The sequence below is a fragment of the Cibotium barometz genome, chromosome 7 (genome assembly GCF_041138505.1).
Source record: "Cibotium barometz isolate CiBa-2024 chromosome 7, ASM4113850v1, whole genome shotgun sequence".
NCBI classification, from domain to species: domain Eukaryota; kingdom Viridiplantae; phylum Streptophyta; class Polypodiopsida; order Cyatheales; family Cibotiaceae; genus Cibotium; species Cibotium barometz.
Genome location: NC_141052.1, coordinates 44,255,000 through 44,280,520, shown reverse-complemented (window position 1 = coordinate 44,280,520; position 25,521 = coordinate 44,255,000). Strand labels below are relative to the sequence as shown.

General features: G+C 45.0%; 1 protein-coding gene across 3 annotated transcripts in view; it reads left to right on the top strand.

Annotated features, from left to right (window-relative positions):
- LOC147637053 (uncharacterized) overlaps nt 1-25,521 on the top strand; it is a 121,056-nt gene that overhangs the window by 7,214 nt on the left and 88,321 nt on the right. For 2 of the 3 annotated variants that reach the window (XM_086800667.1, XM_086800668.1), the window contains exons 2-7: nt 8,641-8,672; nt 8,813-8,936; nt 19,037-19,223; nt 19,348-19,527; nt 21,288-21,433; nt 21,943-22,246. In XM_086800667.1, the coding sequence (XP_086656793.1) occupies nt 8,641-8,672; nt 8,813-8,936; nt 19,037-19,223; nt 19,348-19,527; nt 21,288-21,433; nt 21,943-22,246 (973 nt within the window). Of the gene's footprint in view, nt 1-8,640; nt 8,673-8,812; nt 8,941-19,036; nt 19,224-19,347; nt 19,528-21,287; nt 21,434-21,942; nt 22,247-25,521 lie in introns of all 3 variants that reach the window. The other variant, XM_086800669.1, reaches the window with a different exon arrangement.

The window sequence follows — 25,521 nt, the reverse complement described above, 5'->3', positions numbered from 1 at the left end:
AAGAGTATGATAATCAGGTAGAACTAGGATGATGGAGCACAGAGCACTTTTGGCAGTATGGACTTGGAGATAGGTGGAAGGATGTCCTGTCAGCTGCGTTAGATACAAAGGAGGACAGTCGGCTGAAGATGGTTGTCGGGTGTACGTGATCAGAGGCGGCGGCTGCACTTCTGGAGGGCTGTTGGCTGTAGGCACATCATGGCACATGAAGAAGCCCAGTTGGGCAGTACTTTTGGCATTTAATGAACTGTTGACTGGCCGAGGCAGTCGGCCAGTTTGCCAAGTCTTGTGGAAGGCCTATAAATAGGCATAAAGGTTCCTCATTCTATTCATTCAACTCTTTAGGAGTTGGGTCCATATTAGGACTAGACTTTTGGGTGTGTTACACCTTTTGTATGAAGGCAGCCTAGGGCTGCAGATTTAGGTACCTTTTGTACCATTAGAATATACTGAATTTCTAGCATATCTCTCTCTCTCTCTCTCTCTCTCTCTCTCTCTCTCTCTCTCTCTCTACTCTCTCTTCATATTTGCATTTTGCATCAGATTGTTCCCAGGAGCGTTTAGGGTTGAAAGGAGAACCCCAGAGCTTAAGCGTGTTACAGTTGGTGTATCAGATGGATGTAAAATCTGCATTCCTTAATGGTGACTTGCAGGAGGAGGTGTATGCTGAGCAACCTCTAGGCTTTGAGATTCCAGGATTAAAGGGGATGGTTTATAGGTTACGGAAGGCCTTGTATGGTCTTAAGCAAGCTCCTAGGACTTGGAATTAGAAGATTGATTCCTTCTTTCTATGGAAGGGATTCCAGAGATCAGTTGTAGATCCGAACTTGTATCTCTTTCGGGAATGCGGTGTGGTCACCTTGATTATCCTTTATGTGGATGATCTTATTCTCACCGGCGGTCATGTGGAGCACATAGCCGTGACGAAGGTTGCTTTGTCAAAAGAGTTTGAGGTCTAGTGGTTCCAGAGGTTTGTCCTGACGTGCCTACATATGTGGAAGGATCTTCTCCCACCCATGTTCTCCATGTACTCAAAGAAATCCAAATCTACGAAGTGGTCTTGGTGGGATGAGGTATTGGCGGAGGGTGCCTACAAAACAGGAGGTGTGAAAAAGTGGACATGCAAATATTGTCTCCTTACGAAGTCAGGTAGTGTAACTCATATTCGAGCACACCTACTTCATCAGCGTGGGCAAGACATTGCGTTCTGTACTAACATCACTAGTGAAAGACAAGCGGAGCTTCGTCGGAAAGACGAAGCGACACAACCATTTGTGGACTGAGACTGATCCATGGAGGCCATGGGTGCAAAGACAAGCGGAGAAGGAAAGAGGAACATGGGTCATTGCAATGGTCAAAAGGACAAGGTGCCAGGAGATTCAGAAAAAAGAAAGTACCCAATAGAGTGGATAGAGTCCGAAGAAAAATAAATTCTTTATTCATTCAACATTAGCAATAGTTTTTGCCAATACAAGTTGCAACATGTGACTTTCTACATGGGATTATTGTCCTGATCCTCAGGTGTGGCAATTGCCTCAGCATCAACTACAGGTGGTGAATGCGATTGCCTTGCTCCGACTTCGGCCTTGTTCTGCAGAGAGAGAGAGAGAGAGAGAGAGAGAGAGAGAGAGAGAGAGAGAGAGAGGTAAGTGCTTGAGCTTTGGGATTTGATACTTTGCTCTAGGGACTTGTGTGCAAGTACACTGTACATTGTACAAAACAAACACTAGTACAGGCTTATATGGTAGTGGAAGTGAACGTAGCTGTTGTGGATGCTAAGGCCCAACCTAGCCGTTGTGGAGGCAACTATTATATTTTTTTTTCCTAGCACACGCACGTCGCTTGTATTGCAGGTAGCACAACGGCAAGCATCGCAATTTATTTTTTATTTTTTTAATGGGCCGGCAGCGCAACACGATTTTTTAATGGGCCAATAGCAAACTTGTTTTTTTATTTTTTTGGGCCTATTTTATTGCAGGTCTCAACGTTACAATTTTTGGGCCTTCTTTATGCCACGTGGAAAGTGCTTCTGTGTCTTACCCGTCTCAACCCGTTCCAGTCCGTTTCCAAAAAGTTGGTGTGGGGAAACAACGTTCCCCTGTTTTTGGGTTCCGTTTTTTCCCATTTCGTGTGACTATGTCTTAAGCATGCTCCTAGAGCATGGTACGAGAAGATACATGCATACTTGGTTGTGCATGGGTTTTGTAAAAGACCCACAGAGAGCAGCCTCTATGTTAGGAAGATGAAAGAGGATCTGCTGGTCATTGTTTTATACGTTGATGACATGCTACTCATAGGCCCTGATGTCGGGAAAATTTCAGCCTTTAAGGCTGAATTATAGGTTTCTTTTGAGATGTTAGATTTGGGCCCGTTGCATTACTATTTGAGCATTCAATTCTCACAGCATGATGATGGGATTGTCTTGATGCAGTCAAAGTTTATGTAGAGACTGCTGCAAAGATGTAGTCTCGAGGATTGTAAGTCTGTGGCTACACAAGTTGAGACAGGTGCTAGGCTTAGCATTCAGGATTCTGGTGAGTCTTTTGATTAGACACTATATCAACAGAGGCTGTTGGATGCTTGACCTACTTATGCAACACGTGGCCACACATTCAGTATGGGATCTCACAGATGAGTAGATTCATGCATAGCCCAGGTACTAGGCATTGGCACGCTGTCAAGCAGATATTACGCTATTTGCAGGGCACTTAGCTGCTTGGATTGTTCTATTCCGTGGGGGTGAGTCACAGTTGCAAGCCTTCAGTGATTTTGATTGGGCTGGATCGCGAGTGTCCACCATCGGCTTTTTCTTTCGTCTTGGTGATTCATGTATATCATGGGCCATGGCTTAGTAAGAAGCAACCAACAGCGGCCGCTTTCAACTGTGAAGTTGAGTACAGGGGAGCTTTTATAGCCATAGTTGAGTGTGTTTGGCTCGGACGCCTTATGGCTGATTTGAGTGTTGGACAGCCGCCCTCCACTACCATTTTCACTCACAGTCAGAGCGCATTGGCAGTTGTGAGGAACCTAGTGTTTCATGCTTGTATTAAGTACATTAAGGTGCATTATCATTATGTCAAGGAAAGAAGACTCTCTCTGTAGGGGAGATCAGCTTGGTTTATGTGCCAACACATGACAACATGGCAAATTTGTTCAGAAATCCTCTTCCTCGTGAAAAGTTTGAAGCTTTCCGCAAAGCTTTGGGCTTGTTGCCTTTTGGGGATTGATCAACCATCCATGTACATGTTCACATCATCACTCCAGGGGGGTTTGTTGACAACCATGTCATATGGAGAGTGGTGTGATCGCTAGGACTTGCCAGGGCAGTTTTCACTCTCTTTAGTGAAGGAGCTCAGCTGTTAGGGTTAGGGTTTGGAAGGTACTTCAGCAAGAAACGTGAGAAGCAGAGAGAGGAACACGACTGCTCATGTATTCAGTTGCGATAAAATAAAGTACAATAGCCACATAAAGAAGTGACCTAAAAGGTGTGTTCACATGGTCCGGCCATAAAATGTGCCAGGTGGATCAAATCACTTATAAACTATTATAAGTGGAACTAAGCTAAAACTGGGGGAAAAAACCTCCACTAACTGAAGTAAAAAGTACCCCAGTAACCTACTGATGATCACTAGCACTCCTCTGGGTGCATACACAGCATAAAACCCAACAAACCCCCCTGGAGTGATATGTGATCAGTGTATATCATCCACCAAAAGGAAACAAATTCAAAGCAGTGCGGAATGCTTCGAATTTCGGACGTGGTAATGCCTTGGTGAAGATGTCTGCCACATTCTGATCTGTAGGACAGTAGATCAGACTGATATCACCTGCTTGGAGTCTCTCCCGAACAAAATGATAGTGAATCTCAATGTGTTTCGTGCGAGCATGAAACACAGGATTCCTGGCCACAGCAATGGCACTCTGACTATCAGTATAGATAGGTGTAGGCTCCTCCACTGAAATATCCATATCAGTCATGAGACGACGTAGCCAGACACACTCAACGGTAGTAGTGTAAGCTGCTTTGTACTCTGCCTCACAAGACGAAGTGGCCACTGTGGTCTGTTTCTTGCTTAGCCAAGAAATACATGAAGAGCCAAGAAAGAAACAATTTCCACTAGTGGAATGTCTGGTATAAAAATCACCAGCCCAATCTGAATCGCTGTAAGCATATAACTGCATGTCACCCCCCTCAGGATAAAGCAATCCAAGAGACAAGGTACCCTGCAAATACCGAAATACACGCTTCACAGCTTGCCAATGTGACAGTCGAGACCTTGGCATGAATCTGCTCAACTGAGATACGGCATACTGAATATCTGGCCGTGTAGTACACAAGTAAATAAGGCACCCAACAGCCTGAGCATATGTAGTGGCATCAAATAAAATACTGTCATCTTGTAGTGACAGTTTCATCCCAGGCTCCATAGGAGTGCTAATAGGCTTGCAATCCTGAAATTTAAACTCCTCCAGAAGTTTAGCAACATACCGAGATTGCAACAACCCAATGTCTCTGTTATCCTGCACAAACTGTATGCCCAAATAGTAGTGTACGAGCCCCAAATCAGACATGTCAAATGTCTGTTGCAGTATCTCTTTAAAAGCTGCAATTTTGTCATCATTTGATCCCATGAGCAAAAGATCATCTACATAAAGACTGATGACCAGTAGATCTTTCTCTTCTTTCTTTACATACAAAGTGGCTTTTGATGGACTGTTCACAAAGCCTTGAGTGAGTAGGAAAGCATCTATCTTTGCATACCAAGCTCGTGGAGCTTGTTTCAAACCATACAAGGCCTTTTTCAGCTTGCATACTTTCCTTTCATGACCATGTTCTGCAAAACCTATGGGCTGATATACATAAACTTCCTCCTCGAGGTCCCCATGTAGGAAAGCAGTCTTGATGTCCAACTGGTGAACAACCCAACCACGATGTGTAGCCAATGCAATGACACACCTAAGTGTCGACATACGGGATGTAGGAGCAAATGTCTCCTCATAATCAATGCCCTTCTTCTGTGCATAGCCCTTTGCAACTAGACGGGCTTTGTACCTGTCAATGGATCCATCTGCATGTCTTTTCAACTTATAGACCCACTTAGTACCAATGGCTTTCTTGCCTTTGGGCAGATCAACCAAATCCCATGTTTGATTCCTTTTAATAGAATCAAGCTCATCCTGCATGGCTTTATTCCAATGCACATTGTCTCGTGCATCCATAAATGAATCAGGCTCATCATCATCCTGTAAACTGGCTGCCATAACCATATTCAAATCCATGATGTGTGCATGCTCATTGGTCCGTGTCTCCCTACGAGTTTGACCAGCAAGAGGATCCTCTAGATGGCTGTCCTGTAATGTCCTCAAATACCATCTAGGTATGTGTCTAACCTGTGGAGCCTGCTGCCCCATATTTGGCTCAACTTCTGGCTCAATTTGCTGCTGAATTTCTGCACCACCTTCATGATTTGCTCGCTGTCCTGTATTTCTGCACCACCTTCATGATTTGCTGGCTGTCCTGTACCCTCATGGGTTGGATCACCAACTGTGGAATGAAACTCCATAGGTAGTAGACCTTCAAACACATCATTTTCAGCCTGATTTACATCATAACCAGCCATGGATATTTCTGATTTTTCATCAAAAATCACATCCCGACTAGTGAATATCTTCTTGGATAGTGGGTCATATAACCGGTAGCCCTTGCTCTCACGCAACTTTGTAGTTGCTCGTAGACCCTGATCACGTGGGAAGGAAAACCGATGCATTTTTCCCAAAATACATCCTTCACATATGTGATCTGGAGGCTTCTCCATAAGAGGTAGGTCTGTCAACATGTTATATCGCTGCATAAGCATAAGACTATCAAAATTTACATGCCCCATGCGAGCATGCCATAACTCCGCATCAACCATAGCTGGAGTAAGAGTGAATGCATTATAAGCAGACTGATCCACTGGCTGAAATGCATCCAACTGATAGAGTCCATGACATAATGTACCAGTAAGCATCAAGGTCAAGGCATTAGCTTTGTCTCTGACCATGCATTTGTCATCATCAAAGTGGACTTGCATACCACATTGTGCTAAAGAAGAAATGGACAACAAATTCTTCTATATCCCTGGTACATATAAGGCATCTGTAAGGCGAAGAATAGAGCCATCAATGGCTGTGAGCTGAATCTCCCCAATGCCATGAACTGGATATGAAGCATTATTGGCACATTGAACGGTTTTGCCAACAGGGGCAGGGCCTACACGACAAAACAAATCCCTGCGAGATGTTATATGCTTTGAAGCACCACTATCAAAATACCAAGTACATGCATGCTCAGTCACACTGAGTGCCTGTGAAGACCAAGAGGCATCATAGCTGCATGTGTAGAAACAGTAATCCCTGTCCTCAACAAAAGAAGCAGTCTCTGGAGGAGCTTTAGAGGCATCATTTACAGACATCCCAGATTCCTTTGCCTTCTCTTTGGCAATCCTCTTCCTACACTCTGTGATGTAGTGACCTGGTTTCTTACAGTAATGGCATTTGCTCTTCTTCTTGGGCTGTCCATCACCTTTCTTGGTATCCTGAGATGAACCACTATCACCTGAATTCTGATTTGAACTCTTTGGCTGAGATTTGCCTTTCCCTTTTTGACCTGTAGCAAATGCTTGTTTAGCACTTGTGTTCATATTCATGTTCTTCGTGATTTGCTCTTCTTGTAGCAAGAGAGCAACAAGTTCTTGATACTTAAGGGGTTCAACAGCATTCCTCATGCTGAGGTTCAAAGAGGTATGAAAAGCCAAGTAAGATCTTGGCAAAGAGTTCAAGATGGTGGACACAAGCTGTGTCTTAGGAATAATCTCATCCACATTGATGAGTTGCTCTCTCAAATCCTGCAACTTGTTCAAGTGGCTAGACATATGATCTCCTTCATGCATTTTCTGATTTTCCAGCTCTCTTTTCAAAAACGAGATCCGAGCCTCATTACGAGCAGCATACATCTGCTCCAAAGTCACCCATGTATTCCGTGAAGAGCCAGCTGAACGAATATGAGGTATAATAGACCTCTGTACTGACAATGCAATAAGTGACAAGGCTTGTGCATCTCTGGCATCCCATGTCTTCTGAGCATTTGTTCTTTGAACAGGCAATGGCTGACCTGGTGCCTGTACCTGTTGTCCTCGTCCACGAGCACCCTCTCGGGGAGGAGTCTCTGGAGCCAATGGACCTGGACGTGGTTCATCACCACTAACAAAATCCCAAAGACCTTTTGCCACGAGCACATTTCTCGGCATAAAACTCCACAAGGAGTAGTTCATGCCATCCAACTTGTCTTCCTTAGACAAATACATGAATACATCACTCTGCTGTTCCCAAATGAAGGAGCTCAGCTGTTAGGGTTAGGGTTTGGAAGGTACTTCAGCAAGAAACGTGAGAAGCAGAGAGAGGAACACGGCGAAATGATTACAGGCGAACTGCACGACCTGGGCGAACTTGGCTTTGATACCAAATGAAGGAGCCGTACCTCAGTAAACGCACCAAAACCCGACGACCCAAGGCTTGCAAAATATATATGCATTGAGGTGCCCCGGGTGCATACACAGCATAAAACCCAACATTTAGGAGAGGGGTTATTCCCCAAGCTTATATGCATGTGAACCTGCACTTAAATCACTAAATGGTTCACTTATTATTGTACTTTTGGAACCTTATCAAGAACATTCTGTTTTGTGCCTCTCATATACTCGTACGACTGTGGCTTTGTGTGTGAGTGTGTTGACTCTTGTACTTGGCTGCAACCCCTACTCCAACATTTATTGCCCCAAAAGGTGCCTAATCACAGCCTAAAACTGGGATTAAGCATGCCCACATGTGCATGCGACAAAGAAAAGGCTGGTTATCTACAGTCAACAGGCTCCCCATATTCAGTGGTAGTGTCCAAGTCGTCATGTGGGAAGACCCTGGAATCAAGTGAGTCTCTGTTGGGACAACATTTTACCTTTTCATTGTACTCATGTTCTTGCAGCAAATAAAGCAAATACTTGCTTCTTAGAGGGGGCATGGTCCATATCTCCATTCGCTTTGCAGCTATAGAAATGCAACACCTAGTGGCAAACCTTTACACAAGTTCATGAGGTTTTTTGAACAAGATAATATGTATCAAGTGACTACACTTAAATGACTATAGTTCATCACGCTATATGTACAAGCACGCATCCATGACAACTTGGATGAATATTTTCAGAATCCCTTGTCTCTTAATAAAGGTAGAAAAAAACTTTGGCTTTTTTATCCAAACTCAAGAAGACGCGGAATGCAGTTTCAAGAGTCGACTTACGAAGCTTCCATAGACTATATGCAACATATGGCAATGTCACAAACCCCCTCGGTTAGGTGGTTGTGCATGCAGGCTTGCATACGCTTTCTCTTGGTGGTTTCTGATGTTGTGTCTTAACTCAAGATTGCAGTCCTGACAAGGCAGTTTAAGCACAGGTGCATCTTAAAGCTGGTTGCAAGCTACATGATTGTTTTCTCATGGTTACTTCAGGAAAAGAAAACAACTTTGATTGCCTTTACATGTAAATGGACAACTGTTGTGGCACAATCAGCCTAAACACTATCTTCTCCATGTGATTTTTATTGCAGGAAATGGTCCCCTTTCTTTGGAGCTTACACAGGTACTAAGCATTTCCAATGTTTCTCTTTTTCACACTTTTCTGCTTAGGACCAAAGTAAGAAATGTCACACCATGTGGATTGGGATTTATATATTTTTCTTCTCATACACTTACTAGTGCACACCTCTATGCATGCTCTAGCTTGCTTCAGTTTGTCGAGAGGAAGCCCGCCGAGTTTCTCTGAATGGGGAGTCAAGCGAAGTTTTGAAACATGTATTTTATGGAGGCTCTTTGTTTCCAATTGTGGCAAAGATTTTACTTTTTCGTAAGTATGTTTGCATCTGTAAATTGAATGGTTTATGTGAGTTAATTTATATGCTTATTCAAGAAGAAATCTTGTAAAGGATTTTATTGATTCAGGCAACTTTTTGCTGTAGTATATATTTGTTGAGTTAGTTTGATAGGCAGCCTACTGTTTCCCACTATGGGCAGCACCCTTGTTTGTTCCTTTTTTTTTCTCCTTAGAAAAGAGACTTCTATTAAGTATGAAAAAGTTTACAAGGACCAAGCAAGGGGGAAATCTCAACCAATCTGGTGTGCTGCCAGGAACCCAAATGAGAGAGAGTGAAATAGATGCCATGATCCCATCCTCTCATGAATTGGCCAAGTTTCTCTCTGCAGCCCTCGAAGATCCGTGAATCCTGGCCCAGGTGGCCATGAGCGTGTGGATAATATCACACCAGATCTTGCAAATGCATTGTGTATCATAAACCAAAGTGCCCCCATGGCCTCAGTGCATCTAGTCTTCCAAATGTGTCGGGCTGTGATGCTAGCAACGATCTCCCATGCAATGTCCAATCTTTGTGGTGGTGGTACGTAGCCTGACTTTGGCATGTCTTGAAGACGGCACCGCCCTGGGTAACCCGCATGACCGTATCTCTATCATTCTCTTCAAACCCGAGTTGCGGGCCTGACTGTGTCAACCAAGCAATGACACCAAAACAAATGTAGTCATCCCTCCTCATCCTTCCAAAAAGGTGTGCTATTGCAATCCAGATCCTCTGTGCTTCCGTGCACTCCCATAAGCAATGGTAGTTTGTCTCTGAAGCTCCTGCACATCTTGGACAAGCTGGGCTAGCACCAACAACCGATCTCCACTGGTTGGTGGCAAGGCCACCATGTAGAGAAAGCCAAATAAAAGAGCAAATCTTCGTTTCTCTGTTCGAGTGCCACAGACGAAGCTGACCAATGCATTGCTTGTGTGTAGCTAAACTGAATGCCAACGAGAAACATGAAGAAGAGAGATTTCGAACATGTAGAAGAGAGATTTCGAACATGAAGAAGAGAGAGATTGAATTCCTTACTCGATCAATGGGAAAGCCCCCTTTTATACATTTTCATGGATCCAAGGCCCTTGTTACAATCCCTTGCATATGGGATAACTCACACAACCCTTTACTTCCACTTGTCCATGGACAGCCTACCCTTCTACAGGTGCCCCGGGTGTTAAGAGTTCACCATCCCGGTGAACAAGCAAAAAAACAAGTACATAGCTTCCATTCATGTGTATACCCATCAAACTACCACATAGCCAAGTACAAAAGATGGCCATCATCAATTACATGAGCATGAGAAGGTGGAGTCAGGCTTGAGTAATTGTGTTACCAAACCATCTTCTCCCTACTGCACTGAGGGCGGGTCTAACCCTCTGCCCCCTTGGCCGTCCGCTTGGCTCCTAAACTTCTCAATACACAAATGTTTGACTCTAGCATTATGCCCAACCATACAATCCACAAAACCATATACACAAGATTGAGAAGTTACGTGTCTATATGAAAATGTACCCTAGATGTGACTTAGAGCACCATGTTTCTACCCAGAAGGACTATCATCCTTTCAGATCATCCAGTGAGATGCTGTGGATAAGTAAGTAGGAGAGCCCACCATCGGCCCATTGGCTAGCAGTTGAGATGCCACAAAGGAGCATTCCTTACTCCGATGGTTGCTGGTTGTCTTTTGCTTGGTGAGCCCAAGTCAAGTGCAGAACATCTGGATGGGGGCATGTGGGAAGAAGGCAAGCAAGGCAGTTGGAAGGGCGAGCGTGTGGAGGCGAGCATGCTAAAGTGAGGCATTGGATTACGAGAGCACAAGCAGGCGAGTGCAAGGAGGCATGAAGGTTGGGGGGTGCGACTGGTAGGGGTGGCGATACGTTAGTAGGGTGGCTGATAAGCACTGTGGATGGTGGATCAATGCAGGTGATGGGTGAGATGGGTGGCGACATCTATGGCGATAAGTGAGACGGTGGCCCGGCTTCAAGATGGTGTGAAGTGTTGGTGTAGCGGTGCTGCGCTCCCATTTGCCACGTCAACAGGCCACGCCGAGCTGCAATGTGAGAGGGAAGCGAGTGGGATTAAGCAGCCACCTGTTTGGTGGAGATGGTGAGGACACGGCCGAGTGGACTGCGGCGGGGCGAGGACCAGAGCATGAAGGTGCCGGGTGTAGTCGGCAGTTGGGAGGGAAGCTAGGAGGAAGGGGCAGGAGGTGGCACAGTAAAGAAGTGTTGTAGGAGAACAAGAAGATGAAGACTGTGAATGTGTGCAGGGAGGGCGAGCAGGTTGGTGGGTGATGCAGGCAAAATGGGTGAGAATGCAGGGAGGGAGAGGTTGGTTTGAAAGGGGACAAGTGGGAAAAAAAAAACAACGGCATGGCCCAAGAGGAAGCGAGGTGAAGAAGGCTCTGGCATAACCTTGAATGGCAGCATAAACAGATCGTGGAATCAGCAGAAACGGAACAAGGAGAAAGCAAGCTCGAAATCTTGGGGGGGGGAGCGATGGAAGCTCGACCCCTCTCCAGCAGGATCGCCAAAATTTAGCCTAGCTGTAGCTAAACTGAATGCCAACGAGAAACATGAAGAAGAGAGATTTCGAACATGAAGAAGAGAGTGATTGAATTCATTACTCGATCAATAGGAAAGCCCCCTATTATACATTTTCATGTCTCCAAGGCCCTTGTTACAATCCCTTGCATGTGGGATAACTCACACAACCCTTTACTTCCACTTGTCCATGGACAGCCTACCCTTCTACATTGTGAAAAACCCAGCACGATGTGACAAACCAAGTAGTCGCCAGCAGCACTTGGCTAGCTACCAAGGCTGTAGAAGGCCAAATCAAGCTTCCTGCTGCTCCGGTGCTAAAGTTTTCGTTTAATGCTCATGAGTACATGAGCAAACTGTTGTGCAGGTGAGATGCCAATGCCAACCTGATAGCCAAGGTATCTTGTAGTGCATCCTCGACATAGCCTTTGGCAACAAGTCTGATCAACGGTATCATCAAACTTTCTCTTGACTTTATAAACCTACTTTTTGTACCAACTGGCTTCTTGCCTTGAGGCAAGTCCACTAGATCCCATGTGCTATTTCATGTTGGATGGCTTCTTGCCAACGCTCATCCTCTTGAGCCTCCTCATTAGAGTCTGGCTCATGCGTGTCATAAAGACTACTCATGCAAGCCACACTTGCATGTTCTCTAGCATTTGTCCTCCTATGAAGAGGAGCTGTTAGTTTACTCTCCTGCAAAGTACGGACCAGCCAATGTGGCACTGTTCTAGCCTCTTCCAACACAACTTCCTCTATGTGAGCAATGGGCTGTTGTTGGAAATTGGATGGGGAGCCAAGTTTTGGGAGGTCACCCATCCCAGTTGTGTTCACCCCAATGCGCGCTTAATTGAAGGTTTCCACAAATTGGTCTAGACCCTGAAACCTTAAGGCGATGGAGAACCTCTGGTCTGTCCATTTTGTGGAAATCTCCTAGTGCTACGCTTGGCACCACTTTTCTCAACACATACTGTCCATTAGGCATTTCTAGTGGCTGGTCTACTCTGACATCTATGCCCAATGGGAGTAGTCCCTCAAACATATCCTGTGAGCCATTTTGGAAATGTCTATTGAATTTAGCCAATGGTTGTGCTTAATTTTTACTAGATACAACATCTCTACTTTCAAAGATCTTTGATTGCATGGATTGTAGAGATGATATCCCTTGCAAGGCAACCGAAATTCTTGAGGTAGTCAACCTTAGGCTTTCTGTCATACCAAGCCTTAAATGGAGTATGTTCTTTAAAGCTTTGGTAGGCACCTGCTCAAAACATGTGCTACACACATAATAGCCTCCATCTAAAACTGGTGAGGTAGGCCCTTACCTTTGACCATACATCTAGCCATCTCCATTAATGAATTGTTCTTTCTTTCGGCCACACCATTCTGTTGTGGTGTGTATGGCATTGTGCATTGATGTTTAATGCCTTTCATTACCACATATGCTTTGAATGCATCTGACATGTATTCCTGCCCTTGATTTGAGTGGAGGGTTTGCACTTTGCAACATGGTTCATTTTCAACTCTTGCTACATAATGCTGAAAATACATAAACACCTCATATTTCTCTTATAAAGGGTACACACAAGCAAATCTGGAGTAATAATCAATGAAGGTTACAAAATAAAGATGCTTCCCATGTGACGGTGTCCACACACATCAGTGTGTGAGCTGTAATTGCCAAATAGCCCTTATAGATCCATCCTTGGGAAGGCATTTTTGTGCATTTTGCCTAAAATGCATCCTTCACATACATGTCTAGGTGACAACTCCACATGAGGCATATCCTTTACCATTTGATGCCTTTGTAGCAACAAACTTCCATAATTCACATGCCCAAATCTAGCATGCCATACTCTTACCGCTTGCATGACAGAAGTAGAAGTAGTGGCTAAACATGCATCGTGTGCTCTCTTCTCAAACATGTCCACGTGATGCAGGCCTTGGTACAGAGTCTGACTTTTAGAACTAGATTCAGGAGCTTGTGCAACTAGTCTTGGCAGGGAAGACTTGTGGATGGACCAGGAGGCTGTCGGCCAGCAGATAAAGGGGCTATTCTTGTGTCGGCCCCAACAAAGGGGATTTATGGGTCTAGGGACTTGGCCGATAGCAGGTCGGTCAGTCCATACATGCTTCCAAGGCCTATTTAAGGTAGGCACATAGCTTATTTTGGGGATCTCTCACCTAGTTGGGGTGTGGGATCATAGACTAGGCTTAGATTACGTGTTTCAACCTTTTATGGGGCAGCCTATGGCTTGCCATGAATGTACCCTTTTTGTACTATATAGAATAAATTGAAAACTCAACTATCTCTCTGTCTTCTCTCCATCTTCTGTATGTGTTTTGCATCAGGTTGTTCCGGGGAAGGTGTTTATGGTTGAAAGAAGACCCCCAGAGCTTTTGCATGTGACATTGGAATGGCAGTCCTGTGAGTGATGAGTCGGATGTCACTTGGGGGCATACCAAGAAAGGCTTTCAGGCAACGGTTCCAAGGGAGGATGATCCTCCAAGGGGTGGAGTGAGAGTGCTAGACTCAATACTAAGGAAAAGAAGACCAAAGAAAGTGTTCAGGGACAAGGCATGAAGGGATAGGAGACAAGGTGGAACAAATGCAGAGATCTTTTTCAGATTTGGAATGGAATTGGAGAACATGGTAGGGTTTTGAGTGAAAAGGTTGCTAGGAGGGGCAAGATGACAAGTTGGGGAGTCCATGAGGAGACAAAGGGATGATGACAGTTATCCAAAGTCAGAAGCTCGAATCCCGTCATCAAGTTTAGCAGAGGAGGATGTCATAGAGCTCGTATGAGAGTTGGCTCAACCGCCCCAACAATGGCAGAATATTTCCGAGATGTCAACAAGCAAGATGTACTTTTATTCATTGACAACATCTTCCGCTTCGTCCAAGCGGGATCAGAAGTCTCTGCGGGTAGAATGCCGTGGGTTATCAACCGACCCAGAAATGGGGTCTCTACAGGAAAGAATTACGGATCAATAACTTCCATTCAAGCTGTTTACGTACCTGCGGATGATCCGACTGACCCAGCCCCCGCTACAACATTTGCACACCTAGATGCTACTACTGTGCTTTCGAGAAGATTAGCAGCCAAAGGTATTTATCCGGCCGTAGACCTCCTCCCTTAATAGTAAGAAAGAACTATTGACTACATTAGGGATGACCAGGAAATTGAATTATTATTGCTAAGTTTTAGATTATGGTAGAAGTTTGATCCTATTGATTGACTGCGGGACGGAACGTTGAGCTTTCATGTACATGAAATGGCAGGGCTATTTCCTGAAGGGTAGCAGATAACCAGGTTCAGGAGCTTGTGCAACTGGTGTTGGTAGGGAAGACTTGTGGATGGACCAAGAGGCTACAGGATTTTTCCATGTATATATCCTTGGCAGCTTTCCCCAAAGCACATATGAGACTATGTCCAAGTTTTCTTCACAAAGCTAAAAGCCCCAATCTTTTGCTATGTGCTCAGGCCAGATCTGCTCCGTGTAAAACAGTCGTACCACATGTCCTGAATCTGCACCATAAAGCAGTCCATGAAATCTCCAGGATAGCTATGTCACCAAGCCAAATCAGTCCATGGAAAACAGCTCTATAAAAGTCCCATATACAACCCTAAACAACCCCAAATCTGCCCCACAGCAGCCCAGTTTTTAACAGCCTGTTCTGAGGGTAGGAGAGAGGAGAAACACTTTGTAGCCAGCCGGTACAAACCACCAAAGAGAGAGAAACCCGACTAGAGTGCAGGTGTATCAGCTGCTGTATGGTCTGTTCCGTACAAAAGAGCTCAGAAGACAGCTCGCTGCTCTACGGCCAATATTGTGAGAGAGAACGCAGCTGTACGACCGGTTTTGGAGAGCAGCCAGGAGAGAACGAACTCGCAGTTATACAACCAGCCTGAGAGCACCAGTCGAGAGAGGGAGTAAACCAGCCTACTGTTGGCCAGCCAGAGGGCGATCAGCAAAAAGCAGGGAAACCGTACTGTTGTTGACTTGTTCGAAGGCAAGAGAAGTGAGAGAGAGAACTTGCTGCAGCCCGCCTATGTCCTGTGCGCATCCCTCTCCAAAAGAGCAGCCCCTTCCCCTCTTAGCTGAGTCGGCTAGCTCTAAAAATATGGCTAATGGTTTTCCTTTTTTGCAAAAGTAGCTTTGCTTGCTAAAAATATCCAAGCTTTAGCTTTCTTTAGCCAAAAACTCTATAAATGACTAGAGTTGCCATCTTTAGTGTCTAGATTATAAAAATATCTCATAAAAGGTGGGCGCCTGGCTTTTATTGACTTTTTGGACCACAAGCTGTCCCGCATGTCCATAAATCCACGCCCAAATAATAATATGTCTGTCCAAACTTTAATGATGTATGAACCCATTGACTTATAAACCTTATAAGTCACATCAGCAAATAATACCCCATGTTGCTCATGCTCTGTAGCCAACACTTCAGGCCAAAATATGCCAGTGAATGCTTCAGCTTTCTTTTGTGGAAAATCCCCGTTCACACCTTGGTTCCAAACAGTGTGTGAAACACTGTTCAAGATTGGTGAGAGGATCAAATTGGTGACATCCCCTCCGTCTTATAAGATAGTTGTCCACAACTGTATAAACTTGATACCACTGAAATATCCTTCAAATATAGCAGATCCACTGTCCATCAGTAGTATCACATAATTCCAGATGCACGACCCGAAGTCAGATACGGGCACAAGAGCCAAGTGTATCAAGAAACTGTATCCATATCCTGAGTCAATAACTTTGATAATAACTAGACACAAGCACAAGAGCCAATTGTGTTGCAAATATTCATAAATCCATAAGTCGCTTTTTTGGATGTTTAGGGATGCCGAATCCTTCCTAAAACATAAGTACGAAGTGAGCACCAGGGTTGCTAGTCCTGAGAAAAATCACACCATGTCAGGCTACTTCTGCCATACATGTACTGTAAGAAAAGCACACCATGTCAAGCTATATCTGCCATACATGTACTGTCATGTCAGGCTCCATAAGCCACACATGTTCGGTCATGTCAGGCTTCATAAGCCATACATGTTTTTGCATGTCAAGCCTCAGAAGCCACACATGTTCTCTTGCCATGTCAGTGGGCTCACACTAGAGGCCTTCCTGGGGATCCATCCACATACATGCAAAAGACATAAACTCCTGTTGACATGTCAGTGCGCTCACACCAGAGTCCTTCCGGGGATCCATTCACATACATGCAAAAGGAATGTGCCATGGCATGATCGATTGGAGAAATCCTTCTCCGCAGAACTGCCAAAACAGGCACATGTTCAGACTAAAAAGCCAGGGAAGCTCAACCGGCACACTGTTGTCTAGGACAACCTTGCATATCTTCCACCAAACATACGAGCGCAGAATACCTGCCATGTTGGCTTCAAAACAGCTCATAGACTAGAATCAGCCAATCCATGGTACTGGTAAATAATTCATAGTTTTGTAATCACATATGCGACATATTCTAGTGTACCATACCACTAGAATACACCCCATATTCTAGTGTACCATACCACTAGAATACACCCCATATGAGATCCTTGTGTAGGCGACAATTCTAGCATCCCATACTGCTAGGAGCCTCCAGTACACAAGACAAACCATAAACTATTCATCAACACCATAGAGAAGCCTTTTCTAGAATCAGAATGTTTTCCAATGAAAACGCCTTTCAGAAAAATAAATATTCTTGAAACACATCTCAAAATAGATATGAGAAACACTCTCCACTTGCATTAGCAAGGGAGTTCAACATGTATACAGAATACCAAATTTTTACAAAAGAAAAGCATTAAACATAAATACTTATCTCGATAAAAAGCCTGTCGCCAATATATTTATGTACAATCAAAATTTTTGGGACAAAATCCCATAAATATCGAGGAGAAAACCAAAGTCCACAACACCCAAATAGTGTCTAAGTCTCCTCCAAAACTTCTTTCTTTTTGTGGCAAGAATGTTCTTTTTGTGGCAAGACTCACCGGCTCCCAAAACAAGTGGGCTTGGAACAACCCGTTGGTCCATCCTCCACCAGAGAAACTTGCATCTTCTGTTTGTTGTGTTCCTTCCGAGACATCTTCCGAGCCATTGCTTCCCTGAAAGAATGCCTGTCTCCACCTCGAACAATAGGTAGTTCCGGAACGGGAGTCATCTTTCTCTTTTGGAGAGAATATTTGGAAGCTTCCTCTACCATCTGGCTAGAGCTTGCGCTCGGCGTCAAAGTAGGAGACCGCCCCTAGTGGTTGGGGAATCCTCCGCAATGGGCGAAAGCCTGATGGAGCAATGTTGCGAAGAGGTAGAAGGCCTATGGGTCGTAAACTCCTTTTCTTGAAGAAGAAGCAATGATGGTATATGAGGAATAAGCATCGGCTAACTCTGTGCCATTCCGGAGTGATTGGGTGCAAAGTGTCTGTAAGTGGATCCTTAAGTGTCGAATCCCAGGGCTCAATTGCGGACAGGCGGTGGAAACTACCGAGCTAGAATACGGTGTGGACAGAGGGAATTTTCAGTGGAGCGGTGAAATGCGTAGAGATCAAAAAGATCACCAAAGGCGAAGGCACTCCGCTGGGCTGACACTGACACTAAGAGACGAAAGCTAGGGGAGCGAATGGGATTAGATCCCCGAGTAGTCGTAGCCGTAAACGACGGATACTAGAGCTGCGCATATCGACCCGTGCAGTGCTGTAGCTTACGTGTTAAGTATCCCGCCTGGGGGTATGTTGGCAAGAATGAAACTCAATGGACTTGATGGGGGCCTGCACAAGCGGTGGAGCATGTGGTTTAATTTGATGCAAAGCGGAGAACCTTGCGAGGGCTTGAGATGGTGTGAATCCCTTTGAAAGAGAGGAGTGATTTTGGGGATGCGGACACAGATGGTTCATGGCTGTCCTCAGCTCATGCCATAAGGTGTTGGGTTAAGTCCCGGAAGGAGCACAACCCCTCGTGTTTAGTTGCCACTAAGTTTGATACCCTAAACAGATTCAATGATAAGCTAGAGGAAGGTGGGGATGACGTGAGGTCAGCATGCTCCTTATGCCCTTGGTGACACACGCGCTACAATGGCTGGGACAAAGAGGTGTGACCCTGCGAGGGCAAGCTAACCTCAGAAACTCAGTCGAGGAATCTGGAAGAGCTAAGTAGGCAGCATAGGGAGGGGGTTACAAGGAATAAAGAGCTAGCAGTTACAAAGGGGGAGCTTTTGGTGTGATTTTGTGACAGTAATATAGACGGTGTATGCCAATTGAGTATCTTTGATAATGTTGCTTGTATGTTGTACACCCTAGCAGTTATAAAGGGGGAGAAGTACTTAGCTTTGATTTTGTGACTGTTATATACACCGTGTTTACCAATTGAGTATTCTTTGATAATGTTCAATGTATGTTTTACACCCTTGCAGATCTGACTGGCGTACTCTTTTAGCAATTGAAATGTGATAGGATTTGTGTTTACTTTCTGTGTAGATGTGGCTAGCATGTTTCTCATTTGCCGAGCAGGTGAATTGATTGGATTTGTGTCTGCTTTGCTTGTAGGCGTGGCTCCGGATTGGCTAGCATGTTTCTCATCCACGGAGCAGGTGAACTTATTTGACTTGTTCTTCACATTGGCACCACCAAGTGAAGTGGTGACATCGTTGATACCTGCACTGGCACCTGCTTATAATGAAGTTGAGGATGGGCTTTCTGTCGAAACAAGTTCAATATGCAAAGTAGCTGAAAGGTTTTTCTCTTACTTCCTGCTAGTTATGATCTTTATCTTACATTCTTCTGGCTACATACAATTATAAACCATTAAAATCTAAACCCTAAACCCTAGACCTTCTCTTAGTAATTGTTTTGTGCAGGCTCCTAGTCCTTTGCCTCTTTGAGAATGGTGGCTTGGGGAAAATGGTATCAGAATCTACCATCAGAAATCAAGACGGAGGCTCTGCTGGAACAAATCAGACGGTTTTGACGCTAGCTCAGTTGATTGCTTCTATACCGGACAAAGCAAGGCCTAAGGCACCTTCTTCCTTGCTCTCTCCGTATCCAGATAAAAGGTTTTCGACTTGTTTCTGAGCTTGATAATAGTATCAGAACTGGCAAATAAACACCCCCTCTCCCCTTCCCCTCCCAACACCAAACAACCACCACCACCACCCAAAAAAGGAAAAAAAGTAGTGTGAGGATCAATTCATTTCAGCCTTGGCCTACAAATCATTTCTCAAACTTATTTAATACATCTCTGACCACATAAAGGAGGGGAACAACTAGCTCACCACCCAGTTATAAACTCTATTCTGGAGCACCCTTCAAGCCTGAAGCTAGACCGACACCTTGCCATAGCTCTCCACGTAGCGTGGCATCCCATACCCACCATAACCCAACCGAAGGTGTTAAGTGTGAGCATGATGTAGGCTTGTACCAGGTCTTGACTTCCCACAGGTTCTTCCCATTGTTGGAAGTCATCGCCCATACAATTAATCAAGGTGTCCTTAACGTCACTTTGCACAAGTTTGAATATTAAGAATGCAATTAATGCGACCAACAAATGTTAGCCTAACCTCATCATTAATGCTAAAGCAGGCACATCTCAAGTCAGGAGGTATTCTCTCTTGACACGTTTGCATCAACCTCCATTGGTATATTGCTTTCAGTTATGCAAAAAGTGCATGCAGGATCAGTCGAGGAGGGATGCAGATTGTGTCTTGACGGGTGCCATACTTCGATCCTGAGATAGTGTGATAGTCCAAAATTTTCCATATGATGAAGTTCATGTATTGTCCAAGATTTATCATGCGAGAAGTTCACATGTTGGTCTGAGTCTCATGACGTTCATGTGTGTTGAAATCCAAGTTTCATGATATTCTCATGTTTACATTGCATGATAACCACCTCAGCAAGCCCTAAGCTTCAACTAGTGCTGTGGGTGCTATGCTACCTTCTATGGACCTTACTGATTGAGCCAGTGTTTGTGCTCACTGCGGTCTTCTTTGCCTTTGAATTTTAGAGTCTGTGATCTCTGGCTTCCACGGTAGAACTCTGGAATACACACCTTTAGCTTAGGGCTGAACTTGGCTCTCTGGGCAAAGAGTATAAAAGCACACAACTCACAACCAAATCTGATACCAGTGTAAAGTTAATGTGGTTTCATGCCTTTCATGGCCTTTGCAATGCTGCTATCGAGTATGTAAAAGTGGTGTATGCTGAAATACTTCTCATGGGTGCCATGGACATGTTTCCGCTACTCCTGATGAAGGAGCACAACACTGAACTCCTCAAACGTGAGAGAAGAGGATCCCTGTTCTATGGTTTATGCTGTCACGAGCACATCGAGCTTTAATAATAGAACGAGGAGCTGTAGTTTAAGTGTTGAGGCATCCTTGCGTGTGTTTGATCACATTTCTAGCTGGTTGAAAATGCATGCAGGCATGGATGGCTTCAAGAACCTCTTGCCACCTACTGTTGTTAACCCCTGCCACAAACTTTCTGAAAAGCTGATATATATTTGAACTGGCATATGTGGCTTCTGGGGTATTAAAAGGTTGGAAGCTATTACTAGATGAATGTTCTGAACGTTCCTTTGCAAAGAATCCCTTTAAGTTGAAAGTGTGCTTTTCCCTATTATCTGCAAGACCCTTTTGCCAAGAGTAACATGGTCTAACAGATGCTAAATACTTGGGATTCTGGCAGTTGAATGTAATGTGGGCAGTGCTTATTTCATCGGTTCATTCATTGATTAGCAAAATTTCATAGATACTTATTTCAGTGCTTATTTCATTGGTTCCTTCACAAAACTTCATAGATACTTTCATCTGTCAGCTACACTTAACTTTTTGGAGGCTGCGGAAGAATGCTGGACATCGAATTCTGGATGTGCAGATAACAGCAAGGCACCCTTTGTTCTTATTGGGGAATTATTTGCAAGGTTCTGCAGGCGTGGGCATGCAGGTCTGTCGTGCTTGGTTTTGTGCTTTTGATAACTGAAGCAATGTGGTGCTTGTTCTTTCAAGGAATGGGAGGTGGGGTGCTTGATTGTCTTTGAAATTTTTTGGGGTTTTTGGCTTTTCCATTTTAAAACTTAGCCATCACGCCTTATCTGAGATGTGGCCTGCATTCTTTGCTGCACGTCCGGTCTGCCCTCCAGCTCGACCTGCTCTCTTTGCTGCTCAATCCACCATCTGCCTATCAGCTCTGCCCCATTTTGCCTACTTTTCCTAGTACACATGCTCAGTCCTGCCCCATCCTCTCATTTGCGGTCCAGCTCCACCCAGCTCCACTTCTCCTCTCTCACCAAGTTGTTCTTGTCAAGAAGCACAAGGAAAGGATATACAAACAAAACTATTCTTTTGTTTTGGGATTTGAGATTGATTGGCTTGCATGGCACAGTAATAGATGATTTAAACTGTTCTTGTATGGCTGGGGATGCTGAAATATAATGGATAGCTTCATGCTTGCAGATGTTGTTGCATCCCAGATGCTCTCCAAGCTGCTCAAATACATGGAACAAAGAAGTAACGCTGAGCAAAGTGGCATGCGTGAGAGAGAAGAGGTGTCAGGAGTCTTGATTGATTCATCGGAAATTTATTCACAGTCTAGCTATTGGACAGTTATCATGGGTTGCATAAACGACGTTTATGCAGTGGAAAGATTGGTGAAAGCTTTAATGTTGGAGATGACTGAGAAACACGTGAAGGATCGGGAGGCTTATTCCATCCTTTGCATTTTGTTCTCTAACCTTTTTGAAAGCCAGACTATTATCAGGTGAGAAGGTATGTCTATATTTCATCAATCTCTTTTTTATTTGTGTTGAGTAAAAGACTTGCTAACAGATGCAGGGGGCCAAAATGGCCCATGACAAAATGGCCCACGAGACGATAATACAATATGCATCCTTAGTAGGAGATGCATAGGGCATCCATCCTCTGAATCCTAAATAGAACATGATGTTAAGAAAAGAACAGGCAGTGGAAGTGGCATGTGATCTCAAAGTATGCTGGGCATTGCAGGACATCTTAGTCTTGACCTCATGCATGTCAAGTATCCTACACACGGGCAGCTTTCGGTCCTCGCAAGAGAAATCCATTCCGAATAGAATACTCCCTCAATATAATACTCATAGGGGTCGCCCCAGCCTGAACTCATGCATGTCAAGTATCCTACACACCGGCAGCTTTCGGTCCTCGCAAGAGAAATCCATTCCGAATAGAATACTCCCTCAATATAATACTCATAGGGGTCGCCCCAGCCTGAACTATATCCTAGATCCTACTAAATAATCTCTCTCTTGGATACAAGACCTTGAGAGAGTTCAAAAGGTCACACTGAATCTGAACAAAAGAGAGCTGATTCACATGCCCAATCTTGCTCAAGGCATGTGCCACCTTTTTGATAACAGATCTTAAAATCCAACTCTTGCATAAGCCCAGACCAATGGGCCTTTCTGTTAGAAGTCATCTCCTGTCTATACATTTACACCAGGGCCTCTGTTGTGGGTGTGCCCGCCCGGATTAGGTGTTTTCTCATCTTTCCCCACTCTCCCTATTTTTTCCTATTTTTCTGCTGTGGGAGGCTGCCCTGTGCATGTCGGCTACCTCTGTATGCTGGCCGACTGCAGTATGGTGTGCTCTAACAGTGGCCGACTGCTCTTTGGTTCCTCCACTTCACACATGCTGGTCGACTAGGGACATTGCAGTCGGGTGTCTACACAGGCTGTCGGCTGTCCCTACTGCAGGCCAACTGCACATATGGGGCCATATAAAATGGCCCCATGGCCCCCCACTTGTATCATAGATTCGGGATTTTCTTGTGTATATAGAGCAGCGTTACACGCCTCTCTCTCTCTCCTTCTCCATAGCTGTATTTTTCTACAGTGCACTTGCTCTTGTGTTCTCAGATTTTGTCATCATCTTCGCTGCATATTCTGACATGGTATCAGAGCTCTAGGCTCTTGATAGATCTTGGGAATTGTGAGAGCAAGAGGGGGACTGTTGTGTTGCTGATTGGTGGACTGTTTTGGATTGTTCGGGAAGAGGAGAAGCAAGAGGAAGGCGGGCTGATTTGCTAGACAGCCACTTGCAGGTTTAAGTTCTTCTTTTTTCCACCAACCCACCCTTTTCAGTTACATCCCCACAATGGCAGATTTACTTGAGATGGCTGAGAAGCATGTGAAGATCCCGACACTCCCCACGTTCCCAGTGGACCATCAGTTGGATGGGAATAACTACGGCATCTGGAAGGTAATGATGGAATCTGTTCTAGAGTCTTATGACCTTGCTGATTTCATTGTTGTTGGGGTTCCACGGCCGGAGGTAGAGGAAGGGGAGTTACCCTCTATTCGGAAGGACCGTGAGGCACAGGCACAGTTGTGGGATCGTGTCAATGCCAGGGTCCGTTCATTCATCTTCCTCAATTGCACACCGCAGGTAATCAATCATAGAAAGCATATGACGCTGGCCAGAGGTATATGGAAGCATTTGGCTTCTCTCTATAAGAGGGTATTGCCCATGAAGAGGATTTCCTTGGAAGTACAGATGCGGGTTATGAACCCTGCAAAGTCATCAACGATGCGGGAGCACATTAACAAGTTGCAGGCTTGTCAGCAGGAAGTTCTTCAGGATGGGAAGGAATATCATCGGAGGATATGGACATCACGTTGCTGTCGCATTTGCCCTCTCAGTACTCAGCTTTCTACTCTTCTTTGATTACCAGTGGGTGGCAGGCTCAGCACCATCACGTGGGAGGAGCTTGAGCCCATGGTCTTGGACCAGGAGGAAAGATTCACGAACCCTTCATAGGGCGGAGGTTCGGAGGCCTTAATTGGCCAACGGTCGAAAGGCCGGAATAACAACAAGGGCAAAGAGAAGGCTTCATCGGAGAAGTCTTCTGAGAAGAAGCCTGGCACAGACCGAGAGAAACTGAAGGCCGAGAGGTCTTGCAATGATTGTGGCGAGAAAGGCCACTATTGGAGGAAGTGTCCTAAGCGGACTGGGAAGAGTGCTGATTCTTCAGCTTCAGCTGCAAAGACTCCAGCCTTTGTGCACTTAGAGATGATGGACTCAGATGCTTCATCGTCTTCGAGTGAGGAGGCAGTTGGCTTCACCGCAAAGGATACTCGGGAGTGGATTCTTGACAGTGGTGCTTCCAGGCACATGACTCCTTCCCGTAACTTCTTTTTGGATCTGAAACGATAGTCAGGTTGCATTTTCATTGGCGACAATTCCACAATTCCGATACACAGTGAGGGCCGGATGGAGATCATTCCCGACAGCAAAGGGGGTAAGCATTCCTCTCCTATTCTTTGTCCTAACTCTTGGTTTTCATCTATTGTCAGTGCATGAGGTATGCAAGATTGGCTTCCGGGTGGAATTTGAGGAGCATTCAGTTGCTCTAAGGGACCGCGAGATTGGCCAGGTTGTTTGGGAAGGCGGTGTGGAGAATGGTATCTACAAACTCTTCGCACTCTCCTCATTGACAGGTTCTTAGGTTGGTGACTTGTGGCACTTTCGGTTTGACCACTTAAATGTGGATGCGCTGCGGCGAGCTTTCCCGGGACCAGATGGTGGTGGCTTGCCAGATGTTGGCAGCAGGCAAGGACGTTGCAGTTCTTGCATACGTGGTAAGCAGCATAGGGAATCCTTTCGGAAGTAGGCTTCCAGGCGGGCTTCGAAACCATTGGAGTTGGTTCACACTGACTTGTGTGGACCTATGCAGACACCATCCTTGGGAGGATCTCTATATTTCATGCTGCTTCTTGATGATTGTTCTAGATTTACATGGGTGTATTTTCTTTCTCAGAAGGACCAAGCTTTTGCTCGGTTCAAGGATTGGCATGTGATGGTGGAGAAAGAGTCTGGATTGTAGGTAAAGACTCTCAGGGCTGACAAAGGAGGTGAATTCTCTTCAAATGCTTTCGTCAGATTTTGTGCAGATCATGGCATCGAGAGAGAACTGGCCAATACAGGTTCGCCTTCAGAGAATGGAGTGGTAGAACGCAAGAACAGGAAGTGGTGGAGATGGCGAGCACGAAGTTGGAGCAT